The 27,138-nt window shown below is 38.9% G+C and overlaps 1 protein-coding gene across 2 annotated transcripts in view; it reads left to right on the top strand.

Moving 5' to 3' along the window:
- The window catches only part of FER (FER tyrosine kinase), a 132,935-nt gene that overhangs the window by 33,051 nt on the left and 72,746 nt on the right, over positions 1-27,138 (top strand). Inside the window, exons 6-8 of one of the 2 annotated variants that reach the window (XM_081880453.1) lie at positions 3,502-3,594; positions 8,062-8,265; positions 13,000-13,122. In XM_081880453.1, coding sequence (XP_081736579.1) covers positions 3,502-3,594; positions 8,062-8,265; positions 13,000-13,122 — 420 coding nt within the window. Of the gene's footprint in view, positions 1-3,501; positions 3,607-8,061; positions 8,266-12,999; positions 13,123-27,138 lie in introns of both variants that reach the window. The other variant, XM_081880452.1, reaches the window with a different exon arrangement.

Raw genomic sequence — 27,138 nt, 5'->3', positions numbered from 1 at the left:
TAGGTCTGAACTCTCTATGTCCCTGTCAGATTCAGTGGCTAATCAGTTAAATGACATCGATCAAGATTGGTGCTTTAGATACCTGTTTTCACACCAGTATGAACGCTCAGGAAATGGACTTGGAGAAGTCATTTTTCGTTCTTGACCTAACCCCTTCAGAGAGAAGGCTACTGATAGTGGATGAATATGCTGATAACACACTTGCTACCTTCCAAGGAAATTATCTCAGAAAAAGGGAATTGCATTCTGGAAAAAGCAACTTGAGAGAAAGGGTAGGAAGTTCTCAAGCTGTAGGACTCCTACCTTTGTGACTTATCCCAATAATATCCACATATGCTCCAACAGACAATAAGGGAAGAGTCGTTTTATATTGGCATGAATGCAGGGATTGGAAGAAATAGGCCCAGATTAGAGGTCCCAAAGGCCTACCCTGCTTGGAAACTATTTTCTGATTCTGGGCCAGAGGAGCAAGTAAAGCAGTTGCAGACCTCAGAACACACCAAGGTGGCTGTACAAGGTACAGTGTACAGAATGATTCCTGCCACTCCACAGAGGAGGAAAAAACTTGTGGTTGTGGTAGGTGACTCCATGCATAGTGTGTGGCAGCAGTCTGTGGACAAAACAGGATGTTCCAGGAAGTGTGCGGTCTTCCAGGTGCAAAGATTCACAGACCACAACCCCTTCCTTCTGATTTATGTGGGTGCAAATGGTACTGCCAGACACTGCCTTAGGCATATATAGTGATGTAAGGTGAATATCTCCGGAGAATATTCTCTGCTTGAAAATTCTCCACAAAGTGTAAATTCTAATGTAAGAACCAGTTTTATAACCCACATTAAAAAAACTAGTACAGTCATACCTCGGGTTACAAACGCTGCGGGTTGCGCATTTTCGGGTTGTGGACCATGCCGAACCCGGAAGTACCAGAACGGGTTACTTCCGGGTTTTGGCGCTCGTGCATGCGCAGCAGCGCAAAATGACATCACACGCATACGCAGAAGTGCCAAATTGCGTCATGCGCGTGCGCAGACACGGCGCTGCAGGTTGCAAACATGCCTCCCGCATGGATCACGTTCTCAACCTGAGGTATGACTGTAAATAATAAGTCAAGCTGTGATATTGCCAGTGTAAGTAATGTGTCACTCACCATTGGCAGTTCTGAAATGTGAGCTACAGAAAACTGTTTTTTTTAAATGCTATTCATTTAATTTGATGAACATTTGAATTCATATGTATTTCAACCATATGTAATAGCCTTTTTTCTATTTTGATGTGTCCTTATTCTTAGTAGTTCTATACCCTTGGCCATACAGTGTGATTTATTTATTTTTTTACAGAAAGTAGCTTTAGTGCTTTATACACTTAAAGTACCTAGGCCTATACAGTTATGTGTAACAGCATGTGGGGTGGCCTTGATTTAAAAAGTTGATGTTTCTATATTTTTATTTAGTGCCAGTAACTGGTTTTTGCAGTGCCATTCAATAGTACAAAGTGCCATTTACCAAAAACTGACATCCTGAAATATATTATCATATAATGATAATATATTTAATGTTAGTGGCTTCTTTTTTATATGTATGCATATAGTTTTGTTTATTAAGCTGTATTTTAGTCACCAAAACAGTTATTAAGTGTTAGAGCTATTAGAAGTACAAGATAGCCTATTACTGAATTTACTTGTATCAAACCTTAACATGGCAATTGTATTTTTTGACTTGTCCTATAACATGTACATATTCTAATGGAAGAATAAAATATGATTTAACTACTGAGTTTCCTTATACCAAACCTTAACATGACAATTACTGGTGCCATCACCTTAGAATGGTTTAGCTTTAACTATAAAACATGTTTTACTTTTTAATTTGATACTTGCAAGTGACAAGTAGGCTTGTGCTTATATATTTTCACTGTGGTTCCTTTACTAAACAACAAATTTCCCTATATGTCAACAGTGCTGACCTGCTGACCAATAAGAAAGAGTTTTCTGTACAGTTTTGGATTGCCATCTGAACAAGCTTACCCATGAATAAACATGTTTTTTAACTAATTATATCATTTTCAATGCATTAAAATTAATATTCTCCTATTTTAAATGAAAATTCTGTAATATTCTCATCAATTGAGAATATTCTCCAAAAGATTATTCTCGATAATTTAACATCACTAGGGACTATAATACTCTGGGCAGGAAACTGACAGGCCTCGGGGTACAGGTGTTTTTTTCATCACTCCTTCCTGTTGAAGGTCAGAGCCCAGGAAGAGAAAGAAAGGGTTTGGCTTTTCAAACTACTGTCTCTGCTTCCTTGAGGAAGGCCTTCTGGCAAGAGATGGGCTGCACCTCACAACAGTTAGCAAGAATGTGTTTGCTAAGAGTCGTGAACCTGATCAGGAGAGCTTTAAACTAAATGCTATGGGGGAAGGAGACAATATTATAGATGACAGAGGAACATCTCGTGTTGGAGAATAATAGCTTCATTGATGCATAGGAAAGTGAGCTGGTGTCCCAGAAACCTGCTAAAGGGCTGGAAACTACATGAACGGAGCAGCTGGAGGGAGTACTCGTGGTTTCAGTTGCCTCTAAACCAATGCACAGAGTGTGGGAAAACAAGCAATATGAATTGGAGCCCTAAATACAGGATGGCAAATATGATAATCACATAAGAAAACCCTGCTGTATCAGATTTATCCAGTCCAGCATTATGTTCTCACAGTAACCAACCAGATGCCCCTGCAAGGCCATAATGCAGAATAAACACAACAGTGCTCCCTGTTACTGGAGATAGTACCCAGCTCTCAAGACTAGTTGTCTTCAGTAATCCCTTTCTCCATGAATGTGTCTGATCTCCTTTTAAAGTCTACCGATGTTAGTGGCTGTTTAAACAGAAGACTGTAGAACCTGCCTTTGTCCAAATTAAGGGCCCAAGGTGCATAGTTACACTTCTGCAAAGCCAATAATGACAGTAAAGTTATTGTAAAACAGCACATCATTTAACAATTCCAGATTCACACTGCTCTACAAGCTCACTAAATTATAGCTCCCTCTGCTCCGAGGAAGTTCCACAATTGTGATGCTGGCACAGAAGATACCTTGTTCTTCATCTATTTATGGTGGACAAGAAGAAATCCTTCTGTGAAAATTTAATGGGGTGCAGACATTCCTATGGGAATGACAGTAAATTCTTTGCTGTTCCTTCCAATGCCATACACTCAAGAGACTGAGTGCATCTTGTGACTCTTAATAGAAATAGGGGAAACACAATTTAATTGAGTTAGATTTTAGGGTTGCTGACTATTCATGCTGTTTTTTAAACTGAAAAAGTATTAAAGTTTATGGCTTAAACAGGCAGGGAGTTTTTATTGAAGTTGCCAAAGTTTCATAATTTATTTTACCCAGTGCTATTGATAAAGCAGGAACCCCACCTAGCACTGAGTACTTAATCTACAAAGGATAGCTGATTTAATTTCTAATGGTCTACTTTTCTCCTCCTTGTTTTTTAGGATAAGAAAGATAAAGTTTCCCGGTTTGATACCATTCGGCACTCCATTGCTGGAATGATAAGATCTCCAAAGTCTATGTTGGGCTCTTCATCGGTAAGTCCACAGGTACTGTATTCTCACATTCTTTTTTCCTTAGGAAAATAACTTATTTACACTATGTGCATAACATTCTGGTAGTTGCTGCAAGAATATTAACATGTAAAGTGGTTGGTTGTCTAGCTGGTAGTAGCATTGAAGAAAAAGGTACAGCTGTATAAACCAAAACAATGTGAATTCCAGCAACTCTAGGAAAAGGCCTGGGCATTCCGTAACACACCAGCTGCAAACCTGTGGCCTTCTAGATGTTGTTGGGCTGCAGTTCCCACCAGCCCCAGCCAGTGTGGCAAATTGTCAGGAATGATGGGAGTTGGAGTCCTTCAATATCTGGAGGACCACAAGTTCCCCATCCCTGTCCTAACATGAGACAGTTAGCATGGTGAAGTAGCCAAAGCATTTTTTTATTTATTGTGGTCATCACTCTTCCTCAGAAATAGTATTCATGTTTCTCCATCCCATTTATCCTCTCAATGAATCTATGAGGCAGGTTAGACTGAAAGAGAGTTAGTGACTTGCTCAAGGTCGTTGAAAAAGTAGGTAAAGAGAGGATTTGTACTTGGGCTTCCTGGTTTTGACTGATACTCCAACTGCAGCATACTGGCTGTCATGTACTGTTCTAGAAATGTGGAAGTGTTTTAAATTTATTGGATTTTAAAAATAAGTTATGTGCAATCTTTCTGTTTTGAGTTCTTTGGCAGCTCCTAATTAATTAGATATGTCGCTTTATTGCTGCTTTCAGTTGAGGAACTTATTCTGCAGATACAGGTTGCCACCACCTGTCAGTTCTGCTATTAGGTATGGCAGGTAGAACATTTATGTGATGGTGGCTATTCAACAGAGAGCCTGTCATGCAGCAATGTGGGTATTGCATTTGTTGAGTACTTCTGTACTGTACTGGAATAACCTTCATGGGGAATTTCACTGCTGAGTTGGTACTCTTTGCTGCTCTTATCCTTGATATTTGGATCAAGCATTTGAAAGTACAGGTGGCATTAAATGTGGCCCGTTGCTCAGGCAGAGGTTTATTTGTATTTATTGGGAGAGAGGAATATGGTTTGGAGTACAACAAAAGGCCAAGGTAGAATAAAAAGAAAGCTTCTGATGCAGTAGGGCAAAATCCCTGTTGGGATGGAATTTTTAAAAATATGCATCTTGCAAAACAGTAAAAACTCACCTACTTGAATATGCATAACTGATAACAACAGAATTTACCTGGCTGATCCCTCTTGCTCAGTCCAATTACTGAAAAGACAAGTCATTTTATGCTGCGGTTTTTGTAGTTCGTTCACCAAATGACATAATTTTTCCCCTGGATTTACCATATTTTTTGCTTTATACAACGCACCAGATGATAAGACACACCTAGTTTGGGGGGGGGGGGGGAGGAAAACAAGAAAAAAAAATATTTTGAATCCCAGAAGCCAGAACATCAAGAGGGATCTGGCTTCTGGGATACCGTGTGGCTGTTCTGGCTTCTGGGATAACCGCGCCAAGCCTCTTCAGGGCAGCAGGATGAAGGCTCCCCCTGCCCAAAGAGGCTGTGTGCGGCTAAGGCAGAAGCCAGGGCAGGCACGTCGCTGAAGGGGCGCTGCACAGTTCTCCCTCTCTGTGCAGCACCTCTCCTGCGCAGCGCCCCTTCAAGCGAAGCTGGAGAAGGAGTCCCTTCTGTTCAGCTTCCAGGCAGGCGCGTGGCTGAAGGGGCGCTGCTCGCTTCTCCCTCTCTGCGCAGCGACTCTCCTGCGAAGGGGCTGAGTTCCTCCTCCTGCTTCGCTGAAGGGGTGCTGCGCAGCTCTACCTCTCTCCGCAGCGCCATTCACTCCATAAGACACACTCACATTTCCTCTTACTTTATAGGAGGAAAAAAGTGTGTCCTATGGAGCGAAAAATACGGTAAGTCATTTGAGATATCTAAGGAAGCATTTGAGTATCTTTGTACAAAAATGGACAATGGAGAGCAGGGCTTTCCTTTCATGGTAAAGTGTTTTGTGTTAGAATGGCTAATTTGAAAAAGAACCCCCTCCCCAAAAAGTGACTCAAAACAAAACTGCTTTTGGATATGAGCAAGACAAATAGGTTGAGACAACTGAGTAAACAGCAGCAGGGGGAAGCTAATTCACTGCATTTCACTTTGTTTTATCAACTGGTTACAAGGCTACAAGGTGGTAATTCCTTCGAGAAAACTTGATCTTGTATTCTTGCCCCTCATCTTATATGAAGAAGGAAAGAAGCATTTTAATACTTTTCCTCTCCTTCTTAATATGTTTTAGCCCCTCATAGACAGGCTATATATCTCACTATGAAACTGCTCAGCATTTTTCATGTTCAGTTGTGACATTTCTAACAGGAGGGACCATAGCTCATTGGTAGAGTGCATGCTTTGCATCAATCTCCGACATTTCCAGCTAAGAGCTTTAAAAGGTAAAGGGACCCCTGACCATTAGTCGTTGTCCAACTCTGGGGTTGCGGCGCTCATCTTGCTTTATTGGCCGAGGGAGCCAGCGTACAGCTTCCGGATTATGTGGCCAGCATGACTAAGCCACTAATCGGAAAGGTCTCCAGCTAGGACCATGCAAAGGTACTGCCGGACAGTACTGAGCCAGATGGACAAATAGTCTCACCTGATACAAGGAAGTTTCCATGCCAATGCTCTGTACTCCTTTTAGGGGAAAAGACTGTAGCTGAGTGGTAGAGCTTTTGCTCTCAAATGGGCCCAGCTTTAGTTCCTATTTACATGCAGGGCTTGGAAAGGGAGAATAAGTAACCTGAAGCATTCATACAATTCACATCAGAGATGCTGGTTTTTGTGAACCCTGGGATCTTGGTACTTCCTGTTCACTAATCTGAATCAGATGTATCCTACTTAAACTACAGGGGAAATGATTCAAAATATGTTGGGTTTTAGGGATTGGTTTCCTTCTAAGATTCAAGCCCTATTTGGGCATCATTCTCCATGCAAGTTGGGTACCATTGGGTAAGAACAGGGATGCATGAGTTGGCCTGCACCTTTAGACCTGTTCCCTGCTGTCTCCACCCCTCCTGTCCATGTGTTAGAGGAGGGTCCCAGTAAGGGATACTGCTCAAAAGGGTACCTAAGCAGAAGGGAAGCCTACATGTGGCCAAGAGGCTTCCTCTTTACAGATGAGCCCCCAACACATGAACAGCATGGAAGTGGGATGAGGAGCATGTACAAAGCCAGGGCATGACCAACAAATATGCCCCAACACTTTCCATATAGTCTTAATTGCAAGGAGGAAATAATGTCTAAATAGGGTTTAGCTGACTGTCATAGCCAGAAAGATTTTGTTTGATCTAATCAAATAAGAATCAGCTTCTCACATGGTGACGGTGATAAATGTTTGCCTTGCCTTGAAGAGTAAGACACATCTTAGTGGCTTGACACAAAGACGCAGTGCTAATGCTTCTTTCATTTGATGAAGTGGTCTATAGTCCAGTCCATGAAGGCATATGTAATAATAAATATGTTGATAGTTAAGAGTGCCAAAAGACTCTTTGTTGTGTTTGTTTAAACAGACTTAAAAATTTTCAGAGGGGTAGCTATGTGTTTATGCTGTGATTGATTCTTTTCAAAGTATTTCTCAGGATGATCTGCAACATAATTAAAAGAATCTTATAAATAAAGCCGGCAGGATAGAAGAAAATAGTAACAATACATACGAGCAAACTGGAGGGGACAGGGACACGGAAGCACAATAAAAATTTGAAGCTGTCAATGCCTGGGTAAATGGAAATGTTTTTAACCTGTTACCTAAAACCATTAAGGCAGATACCAGCTAAATGGATAGAGGGAATAATTTCTGCTGATGAGGTGCCATCAACAAAAAGTCCTTTGTCTTAAGATTTTAATAACTGGGCAAGTTTTTATGGGAATAGATAGATAACCTGTTTAAGGCATTAGGAAATATGATGGGTTTGTGGTAATTGCTTTTGAATTTTTTAGAATGTCAATGGCTTATTTGCTTGGAGCTTTTGGATGTGGAGAGCTAAGTGTTTTGCTGTGGCTAGGAAACAGGAAGCACAAATTATTAGACAATTGACCCTATCCTAAAAGAAAGAAAGAAATCAAATGCATCAGAAAGGGAGGAAATGTTTCACTGTAAGAACGTTTCAACAGCCCTCAGTAAAACACTGTTTTTTAATTTTAAATAGCATTTATATGATTTGCACCACTTGATGTTTCTTTCATTTCTTTTTCTCCACTTTTCTCTGATGCATGGCTCTGCTTGTTACGTTGAAAGTAAGTACTTGGCAACAACAACAACAACAACAAAACTTGCTTGGTTCTATAGCTGGTTAGCTATGCCCACTTTAGCTCACTCACTAATAAATGTACAGTTTTCAGAGCAGTTATGAATTATTTATTATCTACTGCAATTTAAATGAAAGCAATAATGTACACAACCTATATTTACTAACCTTCATTCTTTTTTCATATTTTCCCACAAGTTCTTTGATGTAATATCAACCAGCGAGAAACCTCTGGCAGACCAAGATTGGTATCATGGTGCAATCCCAAGAATAGAAGCTCAAGAGTTATTAAAGCAGCAAGGAGACTTCTTGGTGCGAGAGAGTCATGGCAAGCCTGGCGAATACGTCCTTTCTGTGTTTTCAGATGCGCAACGGAGACACTTCATCATACAATATGCTGATGTAGGTTTGTGGTGATTTTTTCCCCCTTTTCAGTGGCACAGCCTGTGTTTTTTTTAATGGTTGTACGGTGTGGAATTTATTTATTTATATTTTAGAAGATTGATAATGCTTCTTAATAACATAAAATATTCATCAAAAATAGCAATAAAATCCTTTAAAAACAAGCAGATATAATAAAAAATAAACAACATATAGAAAAAATAAACTGTTTTAAAAACAAATGTGTGATAAAATTATGTCTCTGAGTAGACTTTTCTAAGCAAAAGAAGTTTTTAGTAGGTATCAGAAACAGTGCATTTTGTTTTAGATTTTTTAAAAAGTCCTGTATAGAGCACTGTTATTTTCAAGGCTCCTGGAGAGATGTTTATTCGGTGCCCCTTGAGGATAAGAAAGCAGTGTGGGCTGAAATCTGCTTTTTAAAAACACCACTACCCAAACCATTAGAGCTGACTTGTTGGATCAGACCTAAGACTTCTGCCTAGTCCAACATTCAGTTTCCAACTGTAGTCAGCCATTGTGAAACCTTGTGAGCAGGTAACATCCTTGTGTTCTTGGGTTGTCCCCCTCCCAGCATCTTACATTTGGAAGTACACTGTCTCTGAACAAAATAAATGGGTAATTACTAGATCTGACAATCCTCATTCAGATAAGAGGGAACTTGAGGCTACGAAGGGGCATGGGCATGGTTTGCTGCAATTTGCACATTATTGTCACTTTCAGGGAAGCACCGAAAGAAGTTTGGAACTGTCTCATAGAGCTGAGGGGATCCTCATATGTCATTTAGTGAAACTTCCTGCTAGCTCACTATTACAGGATGTCCGTGAAGGACAGTACACCATTGTTCTACCACTGAACAGCTCACACTCTTCCTAATGTTTAGCCCAAAGTCTTTTTGTGGTTTAGTTCCTGCCCTCTGGAGCAATAGAAAACAAATTTGCTCCATCTTTGTGACAATGATATATTATACATGTTCTCTTTCATTCCCACTCCTCCTCCTTAAAGGAAGGGGAAATGATATAATTAAGTTTGTTTTCTTGTCTTGAGGAAAACAAGAGAACACCAAGGATTGATGCGGTGTTTTCTGCACATTCTACGTCGTCAAGCAGGTGATCCAAGTATTTTTAAAGGCAAGAGTGAGCCATGGTTTGGCTGCCCTTAGAGTATGAGTATTGCAGTGATTGTTCCATATCCTTTGACTCGCCCCTTTTCCATTTATGTGTAGGCTTACAGGACTTCAGATAAAGATCATAGTTGCCCTTACGTGGACCCATATTTTTATCACACTTCTGTAAAGTATTGCTGGAATGTTTTCAGCCCTATAAAGTAATTATATGACTCAACTCCTCAGGAGCTGCTAGAAGCCAAGAGAGTGTGTTAAGTTGCTGCAGATATCTGTGCTGCATACTGTCGTGCTGATTACAGAGATTATTTTTAGAGCTAACGTGGGCTGTAATTGTAAACAGGTGTGTTAGAGTTGGAGAAAGATTTGCAAATGCCCTTTTGGGTTGTATTAACAACAAAACAAAACCTTTTCCTGCAAGATGTGGAAATGAATAGTGCCACTCTAAGGGTTCATAGTTAGGCTTCAGAAGTGTTGCATGAATTTTTTTTTATTATTTTTATTTTTTTGGCTCAGTAGGTATTTTAAAACTGATCAAGTCAAACTGGAGGAGCTGATAACAGCTTGAAAATCTGTATCATATTAAAAAGCACGAGGGGGCTAAGTATGTTTTCATTTTGAGAATATCGGTGTGGGATATGGCAACTGTTCTCCGTCGTCTAAGGACACACACTCAAAATCACATAGTATGCTCCCCTCAGAAGATGGAAAATGAAAGGATGCAACTTTCTGCTATCATCATGCTGGGTTATGGGCAAAGTTGGAATTTTAATCGCCACCACTAATTGTGAGCACAGAACCATGGGGTGGTATTTACTCCAAAAAAAGGGGCCAAGCCAAAGATGGTGGAAGGTATCTCACTATTTAAGAAAAAGTAAAATAGGTTTTTCAGAGCAGCATGTGGTTCTTGCACGGATGGGAGGGATTAAACCACTCCCACCCCCCTGTGCTGTTTTCCTGTTAAAAATCACTTTTCCAAGTTCTTGTTTGCTTTTTGAGGGAAGAATATTTATTTATTTATTTATTTATTTATTTATACCCCGCCCATCTGGCTGGGCTTCCCCAGTCACTCTGTGCGGCTTCCAGAAAAATATTAAAATACTGTAATACATCAAACATTAAAAGCTTCCCTAAACAGGGCTGCCTTCAGATGTCTTTTAAAGGTCTGGTAGTTGTTGTTCTCTTTGACATCTGATGGGAGGGCGTTCTACAGGGAGGGCGCCACTACCAAGAAGGCCCTCTGCCTGGTTCCCTGTAACTTGGCTTCTCGCAGTGAGGGAACCACCAGAAGGCCCTCAGTGCTGGACCTCAGTGTCTGGGTAGAACGATGGGGGTGGAGACGCTCCTTCATGGAAGTGCTGTGTGGATATTTAGACCCATTCAGAGCACAATTTTCATTGGGGAAAATGGAGAAGGGGAAGGGCCCGACTAATTTTGTGCAACCTAGTGCCGTCCAGATGATTTAGACCAACTCCCATCACCCTGACTGTTATCCATGCTAGGAGAAAGCTGGATTAAACCTTTCCCTCCTGCAGCACCGCAGTCCCAATCTGAATCAAATGCTATTTAACTTTCATAAAAGTTGTGGAAGACCACATCACAAGTCTCTTGGTGTCGCCACTCATTGTACCTTTGTATAAAGCAGTATGCAAAACCTGTCCCTGTTTGAATGAATGGTTGAAAAATGGTATGGAGTATTCTATTTATTTATTTAAAACATTTTGATACAGCTCTTCATTAAAATCCCAGGGGGGTTACAACACATACATTATCAAAACATTAAAAAGCAGCCCATTAAAATCCAATAAAAACAGTAGAAATAGCAACATCCATAGTAGCCACACAATATTCTATGACATTGGTATCAATAACCAGCTTGGGTGACCAATTCTGGAGCTGAAATTGCTCCTTTCCTTATTTCTAGTGGTGAGATGATACTACAACAGAAAATGCCCTCCTCAGTTTTTGGTAGATAGACTTCCGCAGGCTGCAGCACGACCGGGGGGGATAATATTCTGATATCTCAAGAATTTGGTCTTTTCCATAGTAGGATTATAACTGTGTAGTTATGGGGATATGTCACTAAAAGAAAGTGTTAATATATCACTAACAGAAATGGCTAATTTTCATCTTCCTGCGCCTCGAAAAACTCATGGAAAGTACTGTGATAGTAGAGTGTGTCACCGTGATGGTTTTTTGTGCAATCAGTTTGTATTAGGGATGTCTGTGTGCAGAGCAAAGGAGTGAAGCTGCTTTTACCAGTGTTCAGCATTAGTCTCAAAGACTTGCATTAATGAAAGAATTTGGCTGAGCCAGTTCAAAACTGTTAGTAGACCATACTGTTTCAACAACAGTTAAAAGCAATACTTCTTGGTGGGAAACACTACTGAAAGCATATTATGTATAATGATGTACTTTCCTTGTTTGAGGCCTTTTATACAGTTTTCTTTCATAATTTATATTGTATGCAGAGACTTCTGAAAACAACTGTGAGAGACATCCTCCAAATTTTGATTTTCATTTTTGGTGACAAGAGAAGCCTTCCTATGTGTTTTGATCTTCTAGTTCCCTGTAAAATCTCCAGTGTGTTTCCAGGGATAGCAAACTATTAAATACCTTGCTAGTCCTTTTACCCAGCTGCTCGGGTTGATGAAAAAGATTAAAGCCAAAAATGTCCTCTTTGATTATATACGCAGTTCACTAAACTCCACATGTAGACATTATCCATTGACATCCTGTTGGATAGCACAATATTAGAAGAGATGCATTCCATTTTATTTGGAAACGAGAAAGTTGGTTTAAAAGAACTAATAATTTGGGACCATTATTTCTTGCTCCGTTTGGTAGCTTTTGACTGTTGAACATCATTTAACAATGACGTTGCTTTCCATTCATAAGGGATTGTATTTCAAGTTATTCAAATACGAAGGATCTAAATAAGTTACCACTATATAGTTTCTACTAATCTTTGTTACAGAAAATATATTTAGATGGGCCCAGTTTTAAACATTTCTTGGTTTGCTGAACCATAGTTTAGTAAGTTGGAAATCAGCTTTCTGATATGAATATGGCGCTTTAAGATTGACATTAAACCATAGTTCCTTGTTTTCGAGAATGTACAGGGTTAGGGTTAGAGCACAGAAGTATATTGTCTTGATGCTCACTCTCAGCTGCTAAACTATGGTTTAGCAAGCTAGCATATGGGTATTCAAACTGGGCAAATGTAAATATTGGCTCGTCTTTTAAACTGTAATTGATTTACAATGTGGCCTCAGTTATCAGTCATTTTCAGTTCTGTCGGTATTTGTCTTAAAATAGAGCAGAAGTATGTAAATATAACTAAGTTTATTTAGTGAAAATAACTCTCCTTTATTCATATTCTTATTTTGACACCAGTAGAACTGGAATTTAGTTTAACCCCTGTTACACTGTGCTTTTGTAATTCAGAAATTACACATGTTCAACTTCATGGGTCTGAACCCTTTGCTCTGTTTCCGAGCACCTTGAAATACCATCTACCTAAGAACAATGGAAAAGGCAGACGTTTCCTTATCCCTTGTAAAAGTTAGTTCTGTTAAAATTTTGTATTTCCTCTTCATTTCTTTTTGTTATAGAATCAGTATCGATTTGAAGGGACAGGGTTTTCAACTATTCCTCAGCTTATAGAACATCATTACACAACGAAACAGGTGATTACAAAGAAATCAGGTGTCGTTCTGCTGAATCCTGTTGTTAAGGTATGTGTATAAAATTATTTTAATAATAAATAATATGATTCAATTTTGTATGGTGTTTTTTTGCACTTTTCTCCCAAGTTTCCTGCAATTCTCAATATGACATCTCAGTGTTTTATGGTAGGTGAATTTCACTCCTAATTGGTTTAATTGATAACAAATTCATTACTTTCTGTAATACTGCAGTATCTTAAAACTTGTGTTCATCTGAATAAATCACATTGCAGTTCTGATCTGAATTAGCATTTCAGTGTCAGCATTCTGAAAACATGAGTAGATGGTTAAGTTTGCTCCATCAAATGTGACTACATATTTTTAGGCAAAATCCTTTAAAAAATCCACACTTTTAAAATGTAGTACAAAAACAAAACAATTACGGCCGCATAAGTAGGAGTGGACCATGGTAGGAAAAGTCCATAGAAGTGTGATCTAATCCACATGCCTACTTTCCAATCTGAGTTTCTTATTTTTTTATTCATTTTGCAAAATTTAAATTCCACTTGATTGTAAGAAAATGTCTAAGCTGTTTACAAAAATAAGAAACAAAACTTTAAAATGATTGGTAAAACAGTTATTCAAAATATTCCAAAGGATTATTAAAACCAATGGTCACTAAAATGAAATAAAGCACATCAAACTTCTACATATCAGAATGAGCTTGCCTAAAGAAAGATGTTTTAAACAGCCACTGAAAAGAGTACAGGCACATGCCTGATATCAATAGCCGTGTTCGAAACTCCCATTGTTCTAGGCGCATTTCATTAGGGTGAGCAGTTTCTGAGCTCTGGGTGCAGTACAGCGCCTAAGATTTCAGATTAAAACTGCAGAGTGGAAGGAAAGGAGGACCTTTTTCTGCCTCCCCACTTCCAGCTACTCTGAAGACCGTAGGAGAGATCCTCTGAGGAATATTAAGGGGGGTGAAGAAGGGAATGACTAGACCATGCAAAAAATGAACATAACATTTTAGCTGCAGTTCATTCATTTTCAGCTTTGTATTCTTGTTATAAGAAAGGGCTCTTAGACATAACCATTTAACATGCCATTTAGCTCCTAGCTTTCATATCTTAGTTTCTGACACGGGTCAGTGGGTAGGGAGTTTCAATGTGTCAGTGTTGCCACACAAAAATAGCAGTTTCTTACAGGTGCAGAGCGAATATTATAAGTCACTTGTATCAGTATCAGTTGCACAGATTGAAGCAGTCAAGTGGGGTAAGAGGATCCCGCAAGTAAACTGGTCCCAAGCTGATAAGGATTTTATATACTGATTGTAACACCTTGAGTTTGGCCTGCTGGCAAATGGGCAAATGGGCAGAGGTGTTACATGCAGACAGAGCCTTACTCCTGTCAGCAAATGTCCTGTAGCATTCTGCACTAACCACCAATTTTGGATCAAGCTCGAGAAGCTGCACACAGAGTGCATTGCAACAATCCAGGTTTAAGTCATCAGTACCTGAACTGTTGTGGTCAGGCCTTCCTGGTCCAAGAACCATTGTAGCTGTCACATCAGTTGTAGCTTGATACGTTGGATACAGACTGTGTAGGTTCCCACCCTTTGCCATACCTAATGTATATAGGTGCCTAATTTTATTTCATTTCATTTTAGAAAAGCTTCTCTCCAACAGTCATATATTCCTTCTGTTCACATCATTATAACTATTTTAATTGACTTTAATCGAGAAGGCTTTAAAAGGACAGACAGAGCTTTGGACTCTTCAACAGTTTATGAGCAAGCGGCTTGAATCTTGGGAAATACTGGGGTTATTTCATGAAGAATTGTTTTATGAAACCCATATTTTTGATCTGATATACAAGCTCAGCACAGTTTGCTGGCAGCACTGCAGTGCATGTTTATTTTACTTCTCTCTATATATACCCAAATGTACATTTCAAAACAGCAGTGATGCTTGGGTATTGTAACCAATTCTAAAAACAAAAACACCCCCAAAACAATTTAAAAATTAAAAGACACGAGTACAGCACCCTAAAAACCAGCATAAAGTTGTAAGAACATAAGAGCTGGCTGGATCAGGCAGGGGCCCATATAGTCTAGCATCCCATTGTCACAGTGGTCAACCACATGTGTTACCCAGCAAATAAATAAAAGTATTTACTTTTGTTTATTCGTTAGAAAAATAAAATGTGGTATAATATAAAGATGTACAAAGCCAGTCTAATTTTCAACCCTTATACAAAAGCTACGACATAAATATTCATAGAGATATTGTGAATGTTCTTGATGATGATGCAGATAATTAAAACCCCAAAATAGAAAATGTGAAAAATAACCATATATTATCAAGATACCAGTAAGACAGCGTAAGGAAAATAATACATATAATGAAACTTAGTGTCCTTGGAGGGATTGTTTTATTTATTTCTTATATAGCAGGAAATTATATAAGCAATAAATTACATCCTCTAAAATTATATAAGTGAAAATAGAGTGTAAGGTTGGAGATTATATTGAATAATCTAAATATTTATAAAAGGGTTCCACTATTCCACAATGCTCACTCTTGTCCTGCATAAAAAGTAAGCCAAATTTCAAAAGCTGCCTCCCAGATTTTGCAACACCATTGCAATAAAATAATGTTTAGCTTGGTAGGCTAGAAGACTGCTGATAAAAAAGTGAGATGGTGGAAAATCATAAAGAGGGGCAATGGGTTTCTCTCTAGGAGAAGATATTCCAAAGCTTGCACATGAAACTTCATGGGATTCCACTCCAGATGCTGCACAGAGAAACTTTTAACTCATGTCTGCATTCATATGCACCTTTGTTGCTGGCTCTCTCTCACCTAATTTTCCAGTACAGTATATCAAATTTAGCTTGTCTGCTTCCATACCACACGTATCACATTATTCCTGAAAGCTGAATGGAGTAAAGGCACTGATTATGCTGATTCCTACAGACTGAAGCTTGCACTCTCCGGTGGTCCTCTGCAGAACAGCTGATAAAGTGAAATGAACCTGCGCGCATATCTGGGAGGGAAGCAGGGAAGCAACTCTAATAAGTTTTCTTCAGATTTTTTCCCTTGCCCTCTCTGGTTAGATGTCCATACTAACTGAAGCGGAATCTGTACAAGATAGAGGTGTCAGGAGAAAGTCTGACCAGGAAAAAGGGATATGGCTTGGCTTGAATGGGGTTGCATGCTCCTTGAAGGCTTTGGTTTGCGGTCTCGGTGCAGTCCAGGATTTGACCTTAACCTTGTGTTGGTGCTGCACTGGAGTACTTTTGTACAACTTAAGGCTATTCTACCAACTGTCCTCGGTCCTAGAGATGTCGGATTGACTGTGGTGACGCATGCCTTAGTTAACATTCCATTTGGACTTTTGAGACACACTTTTTGTAGGGTTGCTTTAGCTGGTTTAGGATGTTGCAAGGGGCAAGTGACCCCCATGTTTTAACAGCTTCTCTGGCTGCTGATCACCTTCTGAGCACAAATCGAAGCGCTGGTTATTATTTACAAAGCCCTCTGGACTTGGGATCAGGTTTCCTGAAAAACTGCATTCTTCCCATATGAGCCAGCCTCTCCATTCTTGACGCTTTCCTTCATTTTCCTTTTCAGTATTTTTATTACTATCAAAGTACCGACCTAAAGCTTCAGTTTACAGGTTGGGTTTATATCACAATATCTTCAGTTTACACTTATCTGTAACTAGCACCCTGTGAAGAGATTTGTCCAAACTGTTGCTTTCCATATAAAAGGAAGTATTTTGGTGTATTATAATTATAATTTTGGGAATTATAGGGACAGGACTACCCAAACTGTATAGAAATTTATTCATGTATGTGACTACAGTGGCAAGAATGTTACTTGCCCCAAAATGGAAAGAAGAAGTCCCAGCAAAAGAAGAATGGATACAAAAACTTATGGAATATGCAGAAATGGTGAAACTTACCAGAAAAATAAGAAATCAAGATAACAAACTTTTATAAAAGAATGGAAATTGTTTATTGAACATTTACAAACAAACTGTAATCAGATAAGAACATTGGCAGGATTATTGTAATAACCTGCAGTTTTACAAGAGTATATATTTAAAGTAGATGAATAAATGAACAAATTAAGTTAATTTGGATATGCAGAAAATATTAAAAATAAATTTAACAAACCACAGAGAGGGGAAAGGAAGTCAAGTTTTGAAATTATTGAAGTGTATAAAACTGAAAATCATTTGATAGATAGGTGTGTGTGTGTGTGTCAAAATAACTCTGTACAGTATTTCACTTGTTTGCTTTCTGTGCTCAAGTATTCAATACCTCTTTCTTTCTCTCTTATGCACCCTGCCTTTTTGAAAATCACTGTTCCTTGAGTAAAGTGAAATCCCCATAGACACAGCTGGAGAAAGATCACAGATTGTTTAGCTAAAGGCAGTGCAGCCTTGCAACCATTTGAGAAGTATAAGTTCATGTATTTAATCATTACAAAGGTTACTCAGCCAGAATGCCTTGTTTGGTTTTGAGAAAACAGTAACCTGTGAGTTAGATAAAGATATAGTAATAATAACCATAGGACCAATATGATCAGTATATACTGATCATTAAGGAAAAATATACTTTACAGCACACCCCAAAGTGCTAATAAATTGCTAATAAAATGTGATTGAGATGGTTGAATGTGCAAGTTTCAAGAGGATTTGTTCTTCTGTAACTTCTTCCAGTTATAATATTTATTTGTTTTAATTGTATCCTGCCTTACATTCCCAACAGGAATAATCAAGCTACTATATTGTGGCCATGCTGTTATGGGACATTAAAGAATTTCCAGACATATTTGCTTTGGGGAGAAGGTTGCTGCATATGACATATAGAACAGGAAAGATTATTTCTGTGTTAACATACTGTTTGAAATTCATGTGAATTTGCCAGCAACCTTCTTCATTTTTATCTATAGAGCTATAATGCAGTAACTGGCATTTAAATTTCAGTGGAGGTTTTTAAACAGAGGGTGGATTGCCATATGTCAGGGATTCTTTAGTTGTGATTTCTGCATTGCAGGGGGGTTGGACTAGATGACCCTTGGGTACATTACAATTCTACAGTTCTATGATTCTTCTTTTTATGCATATAATAAACCATTTGGTAAGTGAAAGTCAAACAGGAGCATCAGAAATAATGCTATTTAGCAAGCAAACCAAAAACCTATCACTTAATTAGTTTGACCTTCTCTCACTTTTTACCCTTGCAGCTAACTTTTATAATTATGCCCCAAATAACAGTCTTACAATATGCTCTGCCTAGTCCAAATCTGCAGGGACAAGGACATTTAACAAGATGCACAAGTATTTTTTTATTTGTAGTCTTCGGAGGCAACATTACTTGCTTAATTTGTTACTGGTGCAACCATTTAGCCCCAGAGTGTATATGCTAATAGTTTTAAATAATAAAAAGTCTGTTTCAGCACAACTGGTGTTTGGGCTTTCTAATTTGACCTTAAAGTACTGGTGATATTAAATTATCCTGGATACTTTTTTAAAGTTAATACCAATGTACCTTTATACATTTCAAAATAAATTTAGATATCTTCATCTTTAATGTTCACAAAACTAAGATCTAGGAAAAGAAATCAGATTCATGGAATAGTTTTTCAATTAGATTAACATACACATTATTTTTGGTGGCAGTACCAAACATTTTTATTTTGAAATTTGTTGACAACATCAGAATGTCTGTGGAATATCTTGTTTACATTACAGGAGTGAGATTTATAGGAGGTTGGGAAATTGACAGAAAGTACCAACTTGTTTCAGAACCCAAGTATTAAGACCTAAGCCGTAACATCTCTGCAGTTAGTTTAAGGAACCAAAGTAAATACAAGCTGTACATTTGCCAACTTGTTTAGAAGCCTGTGACATCCATCAATTTCAACATATAGTTAACTGTTTCCTGAAAGAATTATAACACACCATTTGTTTTGCCAATTTTGTTGCAAAATAAAAATCTTTTTTCCCTGTTCTCTTCCCTAAATCTTCCAAGTGCCAGAGTTTTCTTAGAAATGCCCCCCTCCCCCCCAAAAAATTAGCCAGTAGTAAGAAGGGACACACCTCATTCACAGAAATATTTTGTGAACAGATAGACTAGAAAATTCTCCTTGTGGGAGAGTGCTTTCTATCTGGCGCTTATAGAAACCTTGTCAGCCAAGAGGGCAAGTATATAGTGTCTGCTTTTCTACAGAACTGTTCCACATTCAGGTCTGTGCTGTGCACACCCAAATGTCTGTATGTGCAGAAGATGGAGAACTGTAGTTATAGGTAAGAAATTATTTTGGTTGTGAATTTTGGTGATTGTAGGAAGGGGATAGAGAGAGGGAATGCTCTTTTATTTTTATATACAAATGCAACAAAAAGAATAAGAGAGCTTATGAAATATTTGTAGGCCTACCTAGTACAATGTGGAACGTTTGATATTGGTTGTCCTGCATCAGGAACCAGCTTCAGTGCCTTGAGCCCCCTAATAAGGGCTTGACAATAGATTGGCAAGTGTGCTTTTTTAAAAAAAGAACTTGACTGTGTTCTATCCTGTGCCGTTTCAATATAGAATGTAGCATAATGTAATGGAAGCAATAGAGCCAGGAAGGTGAAGTGTTTGCTTTTGAACTTTTCACTTAAAACTGCCTTCTTTTTAACCTGTCAAAGATACTGTTCTGCAATAGCCTTTGTTATTAGCCTGCTGCTATGTTCCCATTGATTATACAATGGAGCCGAACAGTTGGGCACTTTTACTTGGAAACTTAAAATGAAATATAGTGAAATAAATGATTACGTTTGTTTCAAGAGGAGTTTCCAGGGTCTGAGAAAGGAATCAAATGAAATGTCTTTCCTATGAAATAGAAAGCATTTTCTAAAAGCTTGACAAACTTTTTTCCGCACACCTAGCCAGCTGTTCTTCTTTTCTGGGAGAAAACATTAAAACTGGCATGCTCTTACCTTGCGTAATGGAGACAACAGGCTGCCTGCCCTCTTCCTCAGACCTTGGGAACTAGTGGGTCCCCATTGCTGACAGAGGGCAGTTTCATGCTGTACCTGATTAAAAGCTACTTGATATCTGAACTTGGACATGGCACAATGTGGCCAAGATATCATTGCACCATAAAACCTCTGTCCACTAGGACATATATACCTGTGCACCAGCCTCAGCAACTGAAATGAGGATGCAACAATGCCAGGCACCCTCGACTCCATATTTTGGTGCCAGTTGCTTGTATAGTTGGGGCATTGTGGGCAGAACACTAGAACCTGACTTGTACTTTGATCTATTAGAAGTTGGGGATCACAATGCTCTTTACGAAATAATGCTTAGATGGAAATAATTAATGCATGCCACTGCAAAGGTATCATCTGTACCTTAATTTTCATATTCCTTCTGCAATAGACAAAGATAATGGCAGTAGATGCTTGATGATGATGATGATGCAGAGCTGTCCCTGAAGCAGTTTTTTCAGTGCCATGAATTGTTGAGAGTCCTTGAAAGATTTTCTTTTCTGAATCTCTCTTCATAACACATACATTTTTATGAAATACATTTCCTGCTATCTACCTTTATTTTTGCACTTCATCGGAGAAACCTCAGACATTGAGTTTTTGATTCATGAAATTCATGTGCCCTCTTAGAGATACTACTGTAGGTGGCATCAAATATAGTTTTCCTAACAAGATCATTTCTCATTTCCATCGTCACAGATTGTATCAACAGGTACGCATCTGTTATTTACCCTCATTTCTTCCTCTGCTTCAGCAACTTTTGACAAATGATATTTGAATACCTACTTTCGATGAATAATGATGTGCTGTGATGGTTTTGATGTCCATAAAAAAGCATTAGGTGTAATTGTTTCCAATACTGAAAATGGAAGATTGACTTTTCTTTTTTCTTTCATTATGTGATTTTTTTGCTGGCCTTACAGTAAATTATTTTCAGTGGAAGGTGGAAGCAAAAACCCATTTTCAATATATTTCTCTGCAGCCATTTTTAAATTACCTTTTGTGAAGGGGAAGAGATAACTAGAAAAAGAAGAAGCTATACATGTTGCCTTCTGATATCCTTATTCTTTCCCCTTTCTTTTCAGTTGTGCAGATTCTGTAATGCAGTATGAAGTCATTATTTAGAGGAAAGTGTTCATTTATTGGAAGAAAGGCTTCTGTGGTCTCTTCCCCCTCCCCTCTCAATTTGGCTGTAAACAAACAAACAAACAAACCTATCAGTTTTTGAAACCATAGTGAATTAACATTTTTTTAAAAGCACAATACTCTGTTAAAGCAGAATCTCAAAACTGAAGATCAGAAAGTCAAGTTGACCCATTAGCAACTTATTGGATCACAATACTGGTGTTGACATTCCCACTGTAGGTTTGAATGAATGAGACTGAATGTTCTTTATTGATTAGAGTCCTTATATTAGAGAAATATAGGAAGTTGGTGACTGATCTGGGGAAGAACAGCTGCAAATGTCTAGGTTGTAGGGAGAGCTGAGAGAATGACTGAGATGGCTGAATGCTAGAAGGGAACTGGGCGGGAACTTTCAGAATAACAAGCTGTATTTTGAGGTTTGATCTCTGCTAGTTGTTACCACAGGTGTTACTCCTATTGAGAGTCACTGGCCTGGGTTGGAGAGAGGGATTCTTAGCTAATTATGTCAATGCACGATCTTAAAAGCAATGGAAGAAAGCTTGCAGAAGGAGACTTTCCCCATTCCTTCCCCTTCATTGCTTCCCTCTGCACCCCGCAAAAGCTTCTCCTGTGAGCACAAGAGGATCTTCCTGAACTACGTGGCTTGGCAGCGACCACTATGGGGAGGGAGAATCTTCCAGAGTAGTTCAGAGCTCATGTGGCTGAACAGAGCAAAAGGTTGTTTATCTCTTCCTGAACTCTTTGTCCCAATTGTCTGGTGTGTGTTGTCCTGCTTGTCAGCATTGCCAATTCTAAATGTCCACAATTGAAATTTTCATCAGTGAATGTAGGCTACCTCATTCTTGATTACTCTCCATATCCCCCTTGTTGACCAGATAAACAAACACACAAACCTGGCTTTGGCTTTAAATTTTGGAAGCAAAGGATTGGAAATCTGTTGCCCATTCATGTTACCTTTCCCTAAAAGTGTTGCAGCAGCCCATCCATTTCTGTCTTACCACTAAAAACTCCTTGTCACTTCCTGTCTTGACTGTGACAGCTGTCCTACCGCTTCTGCCTTTCATTTTTGCTTCCTGTACATCAGTCCTCTCTCCTCCAACTTTGGTCACAAATCTTTCTCCTAAAGCACTTTCGGGCAACACCTATGCTAGCCCTTCTCTTTCTTTATGCTGAGAGTTGGTGGGGTTCTGCCTGATAAATCAGCAGGGAAATATTAAAAAGGGCAGTGCCCATATTCCAAAAGCCAGGGAGCAGGTGGAGACAGCTGGGAAAGATAGTCTATATTCCTCTTATAATGAAAAATGGATGAATTTCCCATTTCAAAGCCCATATCTGTTTCCAGCATTTCATTCTCAGCTTGCCACCCTCACCTTTCCCCCTTTTCTTTAATTCTCCAGTGGCATAATTCTGACCCATCACTAACTTTTTTTATTTGTCAACCCAGCCCACCTTGTCAGTTTGCTATTCTCCTTTTGGCCTCCTAATGACCACTGTCTCATAACTGCCTGTACATTTCCCCACAATAAGAAGTTGTCACCAACCAAATAGAGGTTGTCTGACTAATGATGGACAATTATTTGTGCTTCTCTGTCAGCTTGAAGCTGCTGAATGAAAGCAGTGACACCAATACATGCTCAAGCTTGTACTCAGTTCTGGGATTTAAATAATGCCTTGTGGCTGCACTAAACATCTTAATACAAACTTGGCCAAGTTGGTTTATGGGATCAAAGTGGAGAGACAGACTGAAAGAAGAGCCTTGTATTTATACTTTGTAGTTATTCTGATTAATTTCTAGTCGTTATAGTGAAAGAAGGGATATTATTATGCGGTCTTAGAAAAGCAGATGTACTTTTAAAGAAAAAAAACAAGTCTACACTGTAATTTTGTGGGCCTAAAATCAACCCATGCATATAAAATAGAATGCCTACGTGGGCTTCCTATTCAAGACAACTCATGGATAATGGAATTAATTTATAGACCATTTAAATAGCATTCAGTTACTGAGGACTTGTGAAACCGACTTTAACAAGGCAGCAAAATTTGCATATACAAGTCAATAGAGTGAGTTTTTTTAAGCACACATGAGAACATTACTGTGGAAGCAGATGAAATTCTGAATAATCCTTTAGCATGGAGATATTTGCTGGGGTTGAAAATTTTGACTGAAACAAATGTGCAAAGCTTGTATAATAAAGCAGTCTTGACTGAAAGGCTTACAAAAGGGAAGAAAAACACAGGTAATGATTAATGTGCTAATATAAATAGTGGTAACACTTTCTGACATCTGATTTGATTGCAGTTTATAGTGCCATTTTGTTTAATTATTCCTCTGAAGGATTATATATCAGATACATTCTTCATAAACAAGTCTTTGAAATGCCATGTTGTCAGTATTTTTAAAAAAGTCATTCACCAGTGGCTTAAAACATGGAAATATATGAAAATCCATTTATTTTCATTTCAGTACATCCTCGCTTCTTTGCAATTTTTATTGCCAATCTAAGAGATCATCAGGTTAATACTTCAAAGAAAATGTTCCTGTTACTTTTTCAAGGAGGTTACTTTGATTCTTTCTTGACTTTATAGAGTTCTAGTCAGTTTGATGGAGCAAAAAAGAATACAGAGTGACTGCTGTAAGGAAAAGTATACGTGATGGGGTCTGGCTTCATTACCGCACCGGCGAGCAGAGGAAGCTGCCTTATTCTGAGTCAGACTGTTGATCCATCTAGCTCAGTAAGGAATCTTTCTCCTGTCCCTACCTGGAGACACCAGGGATTGAACATGGAACATTGAAGATGCTCTACCATTGGTGTCCTTGAAATAGGAGTACATTACGACAGAAATAGGTGCTATTCATTTGGGGGGGGGCCTCCCATGCACCACTTTTGAAAATGCTACATAGCAATTAATGGGAAAGTGCATATCCCATTGTATTTTCTTTTTCATTGTACTTGGGTTAAACCACAGAGCCTAGGACTTGCCGATCAGAAGGTCGGCGGTTCGAATCCCCGCGATGGGGTGAGCTCCCATGGCTCGGTCCCTGTTCCTGCCAACCTAGCAGTTCGAAAGCACATCAAAGTGCAAGTAGATAAATAGGCACCGCTCTGGCGGGAAGGTAAATGGCATTTCCGTGCGCTGCTCTGGTTTGCCAGAAGCGGCTTAGTCATGCTGGCCACATGACCCGGAAGCTGGACGCCAGCTCCCTCGGCCAGTAAAGCGAGATGAGTGCCGCAACCCCAGAGTCGGGCACGACTAGACCTAATGGTCAGGGGTCCCCTTACCTTTACATATCCCATTGTATTTTCTTTTTCATTGAACTTTTTCTTTTATCCCATTTGTACGTGCACTGCTCTGGTTCGCCAGAAGCAGCTTAGTCATGCTGGCTACATGACCCGGAAGCTGTATGCTGGCTCCCTCGGCCAATAAAGTGAGATGAGCGCTGCAACCCCAGAGTCGTCCGCGACTGGACCTAATGGTCAGGGGTCCCTTTACCTTTACCTTACATATCCCATACCTACTAAAGATACCCTTAAAAACTGCTGCGTGTGTGAGAGAAGCTTTTTACCTTTGACCTAGGAAGCACTGTTCTTCATTTTAAAGGGGCTGCATTATAATAATGCAAAAAACAAACAAACAAATAAGCCCACAATTCATTTTTTTTAAAAAAATAAAAAATCTTGTGAACTTGTGGAGTCAGGAAATGTAGTTCTCAACATTATTAATGTTAGTTGATGCCAGCAACAGTTATGCACGTATCTGTTGCATCAGGGCTGGTCATGCTCTTGGAAATTACAGTGGTACCTCGGGTTACATACACTTCAGGTTACACACTCCGCTAACCCAGAAATATTACCTCGGGTTAAGAACTTTGCTTCAGGATGAGAACAGAAATTGTGCTCTGGCGGCGCGGCGGCAGCAGGAGGCCCCATTAGCTAAAGTGGTGCTTCAGGTTAAGAACAGTTTCAGGTTAAGAACGGACCTCCGGAACAAATTAAGTACTTAACCCGAGGTACCACTGTAGTTCCTACTTTTTTGCAGGTACTGCTTGAAATACTACTTAAACCTGCAGAATCAGTTTGACCAAAGTCGACAGCAGTCTTTCTACTTACGAGTTCTCAACTCTCTTAGCTTTTCTGTCCTGCTCAATGCTGTCTTATTTCTCTTCCTTCCTGGTTCTGAGTGACTTTGAAACAAAATTGCTATGTAGGGAGGGTGAATGCTCTAATTCTTATGGTAACTCATTCTCTCTGAAGTATTTAATTAAAAGCAGTTAGCCTCTCCTTGGTGTAACATTTCTGTTGAGACACTTGATGCAGAATGGCAGCTCTTTAAGAATCATTCCCTTGGGAAAAGTTTTCTACTGACATGCTTCTGAAGGTTGAATGGGATAAGTTGGGATTGCATCTAAAGTTCATTCTAACACTTTTTGTTCAGGTTGATATCTGAAGCTTTAAATGAAAGGGGCCTATAACCTTCTTATGAATTGAGCCTGAAAGCAAACTGGAAACCAGTGAACTTATTTGAAGCAGGAGTAATGTGACCCAGAAGCTAGGCTGTACCAGAATCTGGGCTGTTACAATTACATTTTGAATCACTTACAGCTTCCAAAGGTCTTCAGGGCTTTAAACACTTATCTTCTGCTGGAAAAGGATTTTTAAGAGTCCATGAATTTCATTTCTCAACTTGACAAGGGGACTTGGTTCACATTCCCGGGGATCACTGATTGCACCTCAAATTCCTCCACAGTTTCACCCAACAGGTTCATGTACATGCTAAACATCATGGGGGACAAGACATAATCCTGTAACATCCTGGAATAATTCCCACGAGGCTAGATGGTCTCCTAGTACCACCTTCTGAAACCTTTCTGCTAAATAGGCTTGGAACAACTTTAAGTAGTGCCCCTAATCAGGAACTAGTGGCCTAGGAGTACTTAATGTTATGAGAGAGACAGCAGAATTAACAGTGTAATGCTCCCCATATCTTCTACTGACTATCAACAGCAAATTGTGAATTAGTATGAATTGCATTTCCCAACTTAATTTGATTGTATAAAGGTCTTTGGCTTCTGACATCCGCTTCTGGGTATCAGAAGAATGAGCCATCTTGGAAATGAAACTGTTAGGTTCAAATAAATGAGAAACGAATAATTTCATAAGGAATAAGCAAACTTGTCAAAAGATGCTTAGTGATTCAAAATACAAATATCATTTATTAATAGCAAATATATATCTCAACAATAGATATCTAAAATTATATTTGTCAAAATAAATATTACTGTATCCTCTTTAATAGAGAATTGCTCAAATTAATTGATATGATTAGTTTTATAAATGAGGTTTCAAACATAACCAGCAAAACTCATTCAGTGTTTTTCAGGTTTCTCTCTCTCTCTCTCTCTCTCTCTCTCTCTCTCCCCCCCCCCAAATCTCATTTCCCCCTATGAGCCTAGTGAAGAAATGCTTCCAAAATGTGTTTCAGTGTGTCATACTATATATTGAATTTTTGTTCATGTGTGTCCAGCTGTTAAATAGATATTTACATGGAAATGTAATAATGACCAATAGGAAAATGTTGGAAGTAAAGAGATTTGTGCCAGATGAAATTTATGTGCTTGAATGGCTAACAGCCACTACTGTCATGTAATGCATATTCCATAATAGAATGTTTGCATGTGACCATTAGTGTAAACTCTTGCCATTGATGGGTTTTTTTTTTAATGGATAGTACTGGAGCTTGCTTCATGTATGTTTAGCAGATGCTAACATTCAGTTTCTTCATCTGTAGAAGAAAGAACCAATTTTCTGAATGTACCAGAGAAAGGTCATTTTTAGGTTGACCAGAGTTTGATTTTTAAAAATATATTCTTTGCCATAAAGTTCCTTTACATAA

Source organism: Podarcis erhardii (genome assembly GCF_964252035.2).
Source record: "Podarcis erhardii genome assembly, chromosome: 11".
Taxonomy (NCBI): Eukaryota; Metazoa; Chordata; class Lepidosauria; order Squamata; family Lacertidae; genus Podarcis; species Podarcis erhardii.
Note: the sequence above shows the minus strand (reverse complement) of the source record. Positions and strands in the feature narration are given on the sequence as shown.